The following is a 13,354-nucleotide window of genomic DNA, read 5'->3' as shown; positions in this document are numbered from 1 at the left end:
AGTCTCACTGACTTGCACAAATAGTGAATTTCGTTGTACATCGGGGCGTTGTATTCCTGCTCATTGGTACTGTGATCAAGGAATAGACTGTGCTGATGGCTCTGATGAACCTGCCTCTTGTGGTAAGTTTACACTCAGAAGATATAACGTGATGGGTTATGGGAAATCAATAGTTTCTCTTGTAGGCAGCAGCCTGAATCTAAACTAGGTGGAAAATAAGTATCTTCTGAGAGTCATTCACTGACTTTAAATAATGTGGGTCACTGAATAATTAAAATCTTAAATACTTAAAACTGTGTATGGAATATGAAGACTTTTAATTGTCACAATTGATTGCTCTTAATGTAATTATTTTTAATGTATAACCTCCTGTCTTTATAAGACTCTGATGGTGGTGAATCAAGTGACGAAAAGTGGCAAGTATTTTTATACTGTTTTGGATGTAAAAGCAGATGTTGTGCTGTACAGGAATTGTGCATGCAATATTGCGTTTGGGCAAAAAAGGAATGTGGGTTGCAGAGCAACATTGTTGACACGGCATGAAGTAGAGTATTATAGTATTACAATAAGCAAATCCCTTATGTACAATAGAAACTGATAGTAATAAGCAGAGGAGAGGGGGATAAAGATGAAAAGTAATTTCCAGGGAGCAAGAGGAGGGGCTAACTGAAGTCACTGGAGTTTATATTACAACAGTCATTATTCTCACTGTAAAAGTTAGCATAACAAGGCAGAAGAAATTCTTCTATGATTTAAGCAGGGCTGGTATTTCACTTTGCACATTGCTGGAGTTGCACCTTTAGTTTAAGAAAATGTCTTGCATTTATACCTTTTATATTTGTGTGTGTATATATTTATATACACACACACACACATATATATATACATACATACATACATACCTTAACTGTCTTACGCTTAAGCTTCTATCTTTCTATCTTACGTTTCACTGTCATAAGATTCTCCCTAAAATAGCTTTCTTAGTAGATTTTCATGGCAGTGCAGGTTAGTTTAATGAGCAGAGTGACTGTGTTTGTTTTTAAGTGCCCCAAATGCGGACTTGTTCAAGTGACCAGTTCAGATGTGACGATGGAAGATGTATCCCAGCAACATGGATCTGTGATGGTGATAATGACTGTGGGGATATGAGTGATGAGGATCAAAGACATAATTGTGGTAGGTGTTTAATGCAGTAGATACTGTACTTTGTTTGTTTGTCTTGTAGGCATTTTTTAGAAAACAACCAATTGCTAAACTCCTACCCTCTGCCAATTTTTCTATCCGTAAAGGTGCAGATTAAGCATGAGATAAACTCTTACTGTACCTTCAATTTCATTATATTGAATTAAAATTGAATATTTTGCTGGTAAAAAAAGTATTTTTTCTGATTTTGTTATTACTCTTATTTGTTGAGTTCAAGTGGAGATATAATTAACCTGGGTTGTTTGTATGATTTGTGCAGCAATAGCAGCTTCAGTGGAGATACTCCCTGACTGTCACACACACTGTTTTGTGCATATTAATAACCACATGGGTTTGGCCTAATTTCTTCAAAAATTAGTCAGCAAGATAAGCATGGCTGTTTAGAGGGTGAAAAAGGGAGTAAGGTTCACCAAGCCTGGTCCTGCTCCTTGAGTCTTTTAATAGTAGCTGGATACACTTGCAGTCCTTGCCCTTTTTAGCTGCAATGGTGCTCCCTCTGTTTTCTCCCTGGAGCATGGAATGCCTTGAAGAAAGCAGAGGATAGACATACTAGGCTTAATACCTGTTCAGCTCCCAGGAAATCTGGCCAGACACATGAAGAGCTTATGCCGAGAATCCAACAAGCTCCAGAGTTCTGTACATACCAGCATTGCGTAAGGAATCCTAAAGTTCTTTGGCTCCCAGTCAGTCTCCATGAAGAGCAATGCTCAGTGAAACTTAGTGGGAATGCATATGAGTTTTGTATATGAGAGGGTACAGTGGTATCTGTCTCTGCACATGCAGCACAGCATGGCTTTATTGTGGATTACGGGAGGATATCCAGGCTGCATGTGTGTGTGGCAGGGGAGGGTGTTTCATACACAGAGTATAACGTGGTGTATCAGCGAACATGTTTTTCTTTCAGCAAATCGCAACTGTACAGCAGCAGAGTTCACATGCGCCAACAATCGACCCCCACTCAGGAGGTGCATTCCTCGGGCATGGATCTGTGATGGTGACGCTGACTGCAGTGATGCATTTGATGAACACCAGAACTGCACAAGAAGATCTTGTACAGAAAATGAGTTTACTTGTAGTAATGGCTTGTGCATACGAAACACTTACAGGTTTGTAACTACCTGAATCGTTGCAGAAATTCTCAAAATTTGCTTAAAGTGAAGGAGCTAATTCAATCTTTTTTTTCACACTATTTAGTTGTTAAGTAGATCTGCGTATTGCAATGAAACTGTTTATCTGCTCTGCATTCAAGCATTAGTTTTCATTTGAAAATGCTCTGGAATTTTCTATTTTAATATTCCCAGTGCTCACCATTAGCATTTAATCCTTTTTATTGCGCCTAGTAACGTCTCCTGGGGTGATTCTGTTCAACTTGTAATAGAAATGGGGAATACATGCAGGACTGGCAGGGTCAGACCCTATATAATATTAGCCTGGTTTCTGAAAGTGTCTTCCATTGGAGCCAATAATATCTGACCTTCTTTGGAAATCGGGAGAGTATGTTTATCCATCTGCCCTAGAGATGGTGATTCTCTTCTTATATTTGAAAAAAAGTGTTCATTCTTCTTCAGGTGTGACAGGCGGAATGACTGTGGTGATAGCAGTGATGAAAGGGGTTGCATTTATGAACCATGTCAACAGCACCAGTTTACTTGTCAGAATGGGCGCTGCATTTCCAAGGCCTATGTCTGTGATGGCGATAACGACTGTGGTGATGAATCTGATGAGCTGGAACATCTCTGTAGAACACCAGAACCAACCTGCTCTCCCCATCATTTTAAATGTGACAATGGAAACTGCATTGAAATGGTTAAAGTCTGCAATCGGTTGGATGATTGCTTAGATAATAGCGATGAAAAAGGATGTGGTATGTGTAGATCTATTTGTACTGTCATAATTGAAAATGCTTAGGCAGCTTTAAAAAAATGAACTCAAGAGAATTGCTTTGATTAGTCATATCTATTCTATGTTTGTTTCTCAGAAGGATTATAAGAAATGTATGTATCTATTTTTTTGTTTTAATTAAATCATACTTATTATATACCATTTTAACAAACCATGAAAATTAGCTAATTATATAAACTAAATATAGTTTATACATTGTTATATATTGCTCTTACATTTCCAAAATACACCACTCAAAAGTGTGTATTTTTCACTTGGTGTGTTTGGTGCCAGACCTCAAAGGTGCTAGAATAATTTTAGATTAGATTAGATTATTTTTCTTGCTCCTTTATTACAGTAGCCTAGATCAATATTCAGTGTTTTCAGGGTGTAGCAGGGGAGAGAGGTGGAGAAAGGATGTTGGAAAATGACTGTACTACTTGCTCTGCTAGCTAGTTCCTTGAATAGAAATCCTTTCCTTCCCCAGGTATAAATGAATGCAGTGACCCTTCAATCAGTGGATGTGATCATGACTGTACGGACACACAGACAAGTTTCTACTGTTCTTGTCATCCTGGATACAAACTTATGTCTGATAAACGGACTTGTGATGATATTGATGAGTGCAATGAAACTCCATCAGTATGTAGCCAGATTTGTGAGAACACAGCTGGCTCCTACATCTGTAAGTGTGCCCCAGGCTATATCCGGGAGCCTGATGGAAAAAGTTGCCGGCAAAATAGTAATATCTCCCCATACCTTATTTTTAGCAACCGTTACTATCTGAGAAATCTCACAGCAGATGGTCAGTCTTACTCTCTCATTTTGCAAGGACTGAGAAATGTGGTGGCACTGGACTTTGACAGGGTGGAAAAGAGGTTGTACTGGATTGATGTGGGGAGGAAGGTCATTGAACGAATGTTCCTAAATGGAACAAATAAGGAGGCAGTGATAAGTGATGATGTACCCAACGGGGAAGGTATCGCTGTTGACTGGGTTGGCAGGTAAGAAAATATGTTTTTTGTCTTTCTGGGCTACTAAGGAAATGATGTGTGAGGGAGTTTATCTTGGGATTTTTCTCCCACTTCATATGGAATTCCCAATGAGTGCTGAAATAGTTTTGGATTGTGGATGCAGCGTTACACAACTGCTCTGGAATTGCTTATCAGCATCTAATACATTACATAACGCTTTCCTTTAATTGTTCTCATATCTAGTATACTGAGGTTATATCAGAGTTGGTTTCTCATCAATAATGAAGCAGTGCATATGACCCTTGGAAAAACTTGTTAGGAAACCATTAATAAACGGACTAGGCAAGCAGGCAGGTGGGATGTTACATGTGGCTATGGGGTAGGGGTTCTGAGCTTATGCATTTTATTTCTTTGCTAGCAGTTGTTGAGGTTGGGATGCAGGCTTCACTCTATGCATAAACAATGTCAGAACAGATAACTAGATTCCAATAAAGTAATAATAAACATTAATGAAATTTAGCTCCTGTACCAATGCGAAAAGCACATTTCTTTTGCTCTTGAAAAATGCATCTTTAACTGACACTCAATCAATGTGATCCACATTGTTTGCTGTAAGGAGGGCAGTGTAAGGGTGAGGTAATTGGAAAACACGTTGCATTGTGGTGATTTTTTGAATTATATACTGTGTGTCAAAAAGTCTGATTTACTCCCACAGAAACTCTGTCCTTATGTGGTGCCCTTTCTGACAATGTTCTTGGCTGTGTTTTATTAAGTTTTGCTTTCTGAGTGCAGTATTAGTATGAAAATTTTAAATATCATGGATCAGACTGAAAAATAATGAGAATTGTTCAAAAAGTCACATTTGGAACTTCTGAGAGTGTTTATATGAATATAATAGTTTTTATTTTTAAACCACTTTCTCTCTAAACCTAATGATAATTAGTGTTGCCACCAGTCTTAAATGCTTTATGATTCATGGAGAGGTGAGGAAAGAAAAGCCCAATTTTAGCTGAAGTGTTCCTACTGTTCCATTACTAATACAGTTACTGAATTATTTCAGCTACCTTTAGTTATGTCCTCAGTCAATTTTTGTTTAGGTGTTTCAAAGGACAATACAATGGTTGATAAGTTTTTCTGCTCATTTTCAGTACAGGGGGAGGACTGGAGGATGCCATGAGGTGCAAATTGGGTTAGACTACCTTCTATTTCCTAGTGGGAATGGTACTGCTGAGGGTGGTTTAGACAGAAGCTGTATCTGTCAAGCTATTTCTGGAACGACCCTGTGAATGCTGGAGCTGACCAGCTGTGCAGACAATTTCAAAGTAGCCTGCTGTAGTTCTAATTAAATTAAATGCTTTGTTTTGTTGCAGGCTTTTAAAAATCATTGCTTCAGCTTGCCATGTTTTCTTTGATTACAGCTGTGTGTAATTCCTAGGCAAAGTAATAGAAGCATTAGAAATTTCTAGGTGAAGTTTAAATTGGACTATGGAACTACTTAGGAATTTTCAAAGGAGAACCTTGCAACTATTCTACTTGTTTGATGAGAGCAGAGGTGGCAGTGTGGTGATTCTCTCCAGTACTTTACAGCCCTGGTCACAATCCATTGCACTGCACATCTTTTCCTGCTCCTCTTCACTGGCCATTGTTGTTAGGAGAGGAAGGGAAGAGAAGGGGAGGTTAGGAATTTTTAGGCAAATGGCATATTATTACTCAATTGGGCAACTGAAAGTTTGAATTTGGCACCAATGACTGTGGATGCCAGAACAGCAGGAGTGAAAAAGGCAGTCTGGAGCATGGTGTAGAAGAGATGTCAGTATGGTATGTGTATTCTTCCTTTACAGTGGATGCATTACTTCTAGGAGTAAAAAACCTGTGAAATTTAAGATGCTATGAAGCAAAATAAATTAAAAAACAGCAAATAAGAGTAAATAAATTAACTCTAAAATTTCAGAAAATTGTACTGGGTGGATGCCTACAAAGATTGTCTCTATGTCTCTGAACTTGATGGAAGATTCCGGAAAAAACTGGTGGATCAGTGTGTAGATGCCAACAACACTTTCTGCTTTCAGTACCCCAGAGCAATTGTGGTTCATCCAAAATATGGGTATGACATTTCAAGAGTGCTTTTCCTTTCTTTCCTGAATAGTCTTGCGCTGTCTCTGAAAATTTGAAATAAATTTTGGCTGTCTACACTCAGATTTGCATGGCATTAGATTTCAGTTGCGGCTTAGGAAAAATAGTATCTTATCTTTTTTAGGTATTTATGCAGGCTGTCAGATATCATTGAAAGTGGAATTTGGACAAGGAAGTTTTGGTTGCCAGGGTAAAAAGGTTGATGGACATCTGTGTGGTTTGTTAGATGGTGGGGCTGCCAGTTGCATTCTTTGAAGATACTTGTGATCACACAATTGGCTGCTGTAGCAGTTAAAGCAACAAATTAACAGTTTTCTGCTTTAGTTCTGTTGCAGGAAACACTGTGTTTGAGGTGTGGTTTCTAATACTTACTTCAGCATATTTTTACAACAATCCTAACTATAAGTATTTATTTGGACAGGCAAATCTACTGGACAGACTGGGCAGATCGAGCCTATATTGGACGAGCAGGCATGGATGGCAAGGAGAAGACAGTAATTATCTCTACAAAGTTAGAGTGGCCCAATGGACTCACCATAGATTACACCAATGACAAGCTGTACTGGGCAGATGCCCATCTGAATTACATTGAGTAAGTACACAGAAATGAATAAAACAACTGAATAATTGCTTATGTTGGATTGCAGTGGTAACATTTATAGGTGCTGTAAGCATCCGTATGTACCCACTGGCTCTATAGGAAACCAGAGGCAGAAAGTCTGGAGTAGCAGGTGATATGAATCACTAGATGACACAGTAGCCTAGTTCATATCTTTGCTGGAAGTGGTCCAAAAATTATAGTGAAAAGATTCACAGTCTGTACTTGAATATGCAACTTCTCTGTACCTAAGCGTACAACCTGAACCAAAGCAAACTGAATATAAAATCACCGTTTTTTTCCTGATTCTCTCGTTTCTGCCTATAGATAGGTGTTGAGCTGTAACTAAACTAGTTACATGCTAATAAAATGATATACAAATCGTTAGAGTATCTTTGAACATTTGTCCATAGGTACAACATGGAATTTCTTGTTAGCACATGGGATTCTTTTGTTAATCAAGAAAAATCTATTAATTGCTTCTAGTGTTAGAAAATTTCCACTTTTAAATATCAGTAAAAGTGAGTAACTAGCATTCTGGTTCCTGTCAAGGTACTGAAATACTCAAAAAGCATTTCTCTGTATTTATATTAGTATATGTATTTTTATTAGTATTGACATGTACATTTAGGTTTATATTTACTTCTATTCTTCTTTACAGTAATTCTTCCAGCAGCCTTTTTAAAAATGTGTGTATTATTTATATGTATGTTTCTCTGTCTTGCTTTCTCTCTTGTATTTCATAATTTCTCCCTATAGCAAGGTGATAGTAAAAATACAAGATCTTATTGAAGATATCTCATCAGAGGAGGCTTTAAATCAGAGACATGTAAAATCTAGGAATATGAGGCCTATTAGTGTCTTGAGTGTTCCATTATTAGCAGTCGGAGTGATACAGGCAAGCTAGTCTCCTATGTGACAAAAATAACTTGCTGTAAGGCAGAAAATGTGCAAAATTTAATTGGACTAGCTGATATGCTTCTGTGGGAAGGCTTTACATTTCGGTGGCTATTCCTCTGTTCCATTTATTTGCCTAAAATAACCTGGCTTACTTTCCTGCTTATCTTAAAATGAATTCCCTGAGGATGGTGCTCTATCAGTAGGGACTAAAGAATCTTCAGTTCCACATGGTATGAACCTGGTCACCAATAATGAAGTACCATAAGCATGTATAATTAAAACGTGAGGATGTGTTAGTATTTATCTGAATGTTTCACACATTTTTCTTTGTGTAGATACTCTGACCTGGATGGACATCATCGTCACGTGGTATATGATGGCACTTTACCTCATCCGTTTGCAATAACAATTTTTGAAGACACAATATATTGGACTGACTGGAACACAAGAACAGTTGAAAAGGGAAATAAATATGATGGATCAGACAGGACTGTTCTTGTGAACACCACACACAGGCCATTTGACATCCATGTTTACCATCCGTACAGACAGCCATTTGGTGAGAAAACAGAATTAGTTTTGCATTTAGAGGGTCAGCTGTTATCTGGAAACTAATTGTAAAGGGTCTTAAGTGCACTCAGCTTTTAGCTTTGCTGAGGTGAATAAAATGCACAGAGTAAATGTAGTCCTCTACTTCATGCTTATAAATTGTCATTTTGAATAGCAATGACTGGAAATGCATGCTTTTAAATTAGTTTCTAAAACGTCATGGCTTAATAGCGTACATTTCCTGTATGTGAAATCATATATATTTCTTTCACTAAGTGCCTAGTTATCTAGGTCTTCTTTTTCAACGTATTACATCTTTTAATACAGTATTGGAGGACTTTATTGTAAATTGAGACCTTTGTGTCCCGGGATTTGCAAAGTATGGTAATATTTATTCTCTGTTTTACCAGTTAATAATCCTTGTGGCACCAACAATGGTGGTTGTTCCCATCTTTGTCTAATAAAAGCTGGTGGTCAGGGTTATTCCTGTGAATGTCCCGATAACTTCATGATAGTACAGTTTGGCAATACAGCCCACTGCCTTCCAATGTGCTCTAGCACCCAGTTTCTCTGTGCAGACACTGAGAGGTAAGTCCACTGCTGACGATCTTTTTTCAATGTCTTTTTAAGGATGTGTTTTACAGTTTAGTCTCTTTCAAAGGGCATGAAATTAGGGTTTTCTTCTGCACTCACTATGAATTTGTGGTGTGCTTACAAAGACAAAGCCAGACAGTCTTCGATTTTGGAAAAATACTTCTAGACTCATTGTTTAAATAGTATTTTTTTTACTTCCTGTTGTATGACATCGCTAATGTAGCAAAGTTTGGGTTGTTAGAAACATGTACCTCCCAGAAAACATTTCCAGTTGAGTCCATGAACCTGGAACCTTCTCTTTATTTTTTGTACATCTTTTACAATGTACCTGTTTCTGCCAAATATATGCTGTCAGTGGCCCAGGAAAGCCATTTAGCTGATGTAGGGGCATATTTCTGACCCTTTTTCTTGAGACAACAGGAGTGGAGGGAGAGGAATGGTGATATAAGAGCTACTGTGCTGATATTGTATCACTCTGTGTGGCAGATGTCCTTATTGGGTGGCCTTTTGAAGCAATGTTACATTGATAATCTCTAGTGAAATTCTTGTGGTAAAGTTCAGGTGAATTATTAAAATGTTACCTCATTAAAAATCCAGTTGAAGATTGATTTTAAAAGGATGAGAGATGGTTACCATAAATATACATAAAAATTAAATCCTCCTTGATTTGCTGTGAACTTTCTTCTAGAGGCCCACCAATATAATCTGTTCTGGTGACAGTATTGTGGCATATTTTGTTAGCATTTGACATATGAAGTGGAAGACATGACATTCAAGATGTCTTGAAAGTCTCAATAAATAACACTGAGGCAAAACTGTCTTATGTGCTGTAAAAAGATGGTTGTGTAATGACTGTATATCTGTAGAGACACTTCCTAAACAAAGAAAACACTGTTTTCTCTTTGTAGGTGTATTCCTATCTGGTGGAAATGTGATGGACAGAGGGACTGTCGAGATGGCTCTGATGAGCCCCCTACCTGTCCGCACCGATACTGTCCGGTTGGTCAGTTTCAGTGTAATGATGGGAACTGCACAAGTCCACATTTCCTGTGTAATACCCAGCCAGATTGCCATGACAGATCAGATGAAGATCCTGTACTTTGTGGTATGTTGCAACTAATAAATTCAGGTGTTTTGCAGGACAAAACATATAAACTATATATACATTTCAGAATCATTATCATTTTTTTGCAGATGAAGAAGTGAGGTAGACAGATGCAGTCTTTTCTAGTCTTGCACCTGCTACAGCAATTCACCTCAGTGCAAAAGCAGGGTAGAGGAGAGCAAAAATGTACTATATCAAAATTTAACGTTTTCTACACCTTTGGGACAGATTTGAACTAGTGTAAATTACAATCTGAGGTATAAAATACTAGAATCAAGACACACTTTGTTTTGTTCTCAGTAAAGTATACTGAGTATGAGGAACTTAAGGCCTTCCTAATGCCCAGGTCAGTCTACCACGTATGTTCATTTTCTTTGTATTCTAGAGCTTTATGTAATGGGACAAAATTATTTCACCCTCTGCATTGCACAAAATCCAGTGCATGTGAGATTTTTTTTTTTTTTTTTTTTTTGAGAGCTGTTTGTGATGGCAGTACTTTAGAAATGTAGCCTAATTATGCTTGTGGAATAATGTTGCTTCCTTAAAAACCTGTTTTATTCCTCATACTTCTATCTAATTTTAAAAATCACATCCTTAGTTCTCTTTTTGTAAATAATGTAGTTCTGGTAGTTGCAAGCTTAGTAATACAAAGGGGAGGTGGTGGTGGGGAGAGCACTGTGGTTGTATAATTGGTAGTTTCACTGCCTTCCATTAGCAAAAGGTTTCTAACAGTGACAGAATTAAATAGAATGTCAGTTTTACCTGAGTTTCAACTAGCTAATCTCTTAAGTGTGGCACAAGGGAATATTAAATAAGTAGAAATGTGGCAGCTGCATAATTTGTCACCAGTTTTAATATATACCAGGTACAATAAAAGTCAGTTTAGGTCTACATAATTCCTTCTGCTCATCACCTTGTGCATGGGAATAGAATCCTTTAGTCTAGAAAATGTATGGAAATTATACTGTTTCCCCTTGAACATTTTGGCAGTATATGTAAACAAGCAGTAAGGTATGTCCAGCGAGACATTCATAGTCTGGAAGAAGAGATCAGTGTTGGCTCCTGTTTTCATAGGCCTTCAGAGCTCCCCCAGTTTGCCAGCACTGCTGACATCAGCTTCCAGTGCTTTTGGAACAGAGGCTGTACATTTATAGGTTGTGAAGCTGATATTAGCATGGTCTTCTACTAAGTTTTCTGGCATGTTCATTCATAGTCAGAGGAACAGGCTCATCAGGCAATATACATCTAAGTTGGTAGCATGGCAAGAGCCACAATGTCACTTAGCTCCTCTACAAAGTGGCTGGGAGCCCCTGCCTCAATCATGTTTGACTGTTGGATTTACTTCCCTTTGCTATAGGAGAAGATACTATTTGTCTTGCTCCTAGAAAAGTGTAGAGCCTTAGTGAGCTTGTCTGAAGATGCATGTAGGAAATGTGCCATGTGACGTTAGAAATCTGTACCTTAGCTGGACAAGTAAACTCAAAGTTTTAAATTTTTACTGACTTTGTTTTTAGCTTTTGCTGTAGACATAACTGCTTAAGTTTCAGTATCCTAACAACATTTTGTATTGTTTCAGCTAATCACCAGTGTGAAACTCATCAGTGGCAGTGTGCCAATAAACGATGTATCCCAGAAGCCTGGCAGTGTGACAGAGAGGATGACTGTGGTGACAACTCTGATGAAGATAGTACTCACTGTGCCAGTAGAACCTGTCCTCCAGGCCAATTTAAATGTGATAATGGCCATTGCATCCCACAGTCCTGGAAATGTGATGTGGATGATGATTGTGGTGATAACTCTGATGAGCCATTCCACGAATGCAGTAAGCACACAGCTGTAGTAAGCTACCTATATTGTAGTGCACCAAAACCAGGAAACTACATTACTTAATTTTCCTGGTTGAAAATTTATTGGAAAGGAATGTTTTCTGCAAGCAAATTGCAGTCATGCAGTGAAGAGTGTTAGAAAACATAGAGGCTATGAGATAATTTGCTACTTATACTTGAAGGGGAGAAAGCTTAATTATGCTGGTCAGATTACCAAGAACTGGCAACATCTCACTCTGGCTTGCTTGATGCTTACAGCATCCTCTGCTTGGACCCTAACAACACTTTGTGAGATATGCACATACATTGCCTGTGTGGAACCAGTGAATGAGAGTTCACCAATTTTTACCTTGTTCCACTTTGGAGTATGACATATGTCACACTTTCTACAAAAACAAAGTAAAGTTTCATTTCTTGAAGCTAACATGATTTGGAACCAAGCTTACAAGGAGAACAAATGCAGAGCACAGTCTAGACTATGTTTAACAGCAGGATTTTCCCATGTGCTGCAGCACATGACTCACCGGCATGTGGAAGAACTTGTGGCCAAATTTTGCCATCTGAGGACAAGCTGCCTCCTCTGGCTTCCAGTTTTGGGACTTCTGTTACCAGCTCTAAAAACTTCAGGGAAAAGTACACCGAATGTCATTTGAACCTTTCATGGGTTTGTAGCGCATGCAGAATACAAGCAGCATAGATTGGAAAAAACAGTAAAACCAGATACATTTAATGCTTGGTATTTTACAACACTAAAGTTAGCAGAGAGCTCTTTTTAGTAAAAATAATTGACTATAAATAGTAACAGATTTTGAAAGTCAGAATAGCAAGGAGGACGGTTCGATGGCTAAGTTACACTAACTTTGACAACTGCCTCTTTCAGTGGGCCCGGCCTATCGGTGTGACAATCATACGCAATTCAGCTGTAGAACCAACTACCGTTGCATACCACTGTGGGCAGTGTGCAATGGGAATGATGACTGCAGAGACAACAGTGATGAACAAGGCTGTGGTATGTTTGGCAAAGAAGGACATTTCAACATAACTTAGTACCTAAACCATTTCTCCAATTAACAAATGCCTTGATTTTCTGAAGTCTTCAGAAATAATGTACCTGGGCATATTTTGTTTGATAACAGTTAATTACCCTGCTGGCTATTTGTCTTCAGGAAAAATTCTGCGTGCAGCAATTCATTGTGCAGCTCACATATTTATGAGCTCTGAAGATTTATTTTGACTGATATGTCATCAAATGAAACAGGAAATACTTCTACTTAAGCTGAACTCTTTTAGCCAATTAAAATTGTCAGTGTGTTATACATTTTAGTTAATTTACCTCCTATGCTGGTGAAACCATTGGTATGGGAAGTATGATGATGCTTTCCCAGACCCTCATATTTGTGTTGAAAACTCTCATGCACTTAAAAGCTTAGAGGACAATGGATAACTATATTAGAACCAGAAAAGACTTGAAACTGTAACACACCATGAGATCAAGATGTTCTTCTTTGACAATACTAAGTTTACCTCTTTGTGTTTCCATCTCAGTTTTATGTAATTATTTCAACTGTTTCTTAATTAATTTGCTATTACT

General features: G+C 38.0%; 1 protein-coding gene across 6 annotated transcripts in view; it reads left to right on the top strand.

Moving 5' to 3' along the window:
- The window catches only part of LRP2 (LDL receptor related protein 2), a 128,222-nt gene that overhangs the window by 87,810 nt on the left and 27,058 nt on the right, over positions 1 to 13,354 (top strand). For all 6 annotated transcript variants that reach the window (XM_040605081.1, XM_040605080.1, XM_040605078.1 and 3 more), the window contains 12 exons: positions 3 to 122; positions 1,045 to 1,176; positions 2,108 to 2,309; positions 2,772 to 3,067; positions 3,572 to 4,088; positions 6,010 to 6,162; positions 6,613 to 6,783; positions 8,025 to 8,248; positions 8,649 to 8,826; positions 9,741 to 9,937; positions 11,514 to 11,759; positions 12,644 to 12,772. In XM_040605081.1, coding sequence (XP_040461015.1) covers positions 3 to 122; positions 1,045 to 1,176; positions 2,108 to 2,309; positions 2,772 to 3,067; positions 3,572 to 4,088; positions 6,010 to 6,162; positions 6,613 to 6,783; positions 8,025 to 8,248; positions 8,649 to 8,826; positions 9,741 to 9,937; positions 11,514 to 11,759; positions 12,644 to 12,772 — 2,565 coding nt within the window. The remainder of the gene's footprint in view (positions 1 to 2; positions 123 to 1,044; positions 1,177 to 2,107; positions 2,310 to 2,771; positions 3,068 to 3,571; positions 4,089 to 6,009; positions 6,163 to 6,612; positions 6,784 to 8,024; positions 8,249 to 8,648; positions 8,827 to 9,740; positions 9,938 to 11,513; positions 11,760 to 12,643; positions 12,773 to 13,354) is intronic.

This window comes from Falco naumanni, chromosome 8 (genome assembly GCF_017639655.2).
Source record: "Falco naumanni isolate bFalNau1 chromosome 8, bFalNau1.pat, whole genome shotgun sequence".
NCBI lineage: Eukaryota > Metazoa > Chordata > Aves > Falconiformes > Falconidae > Falco > Falco naumanni.
The sequence above is the reverse complement of the archived record's forward strand: the minus strand, read 5'-3'. Positions and strand labels throughout refer to the sequence as shown.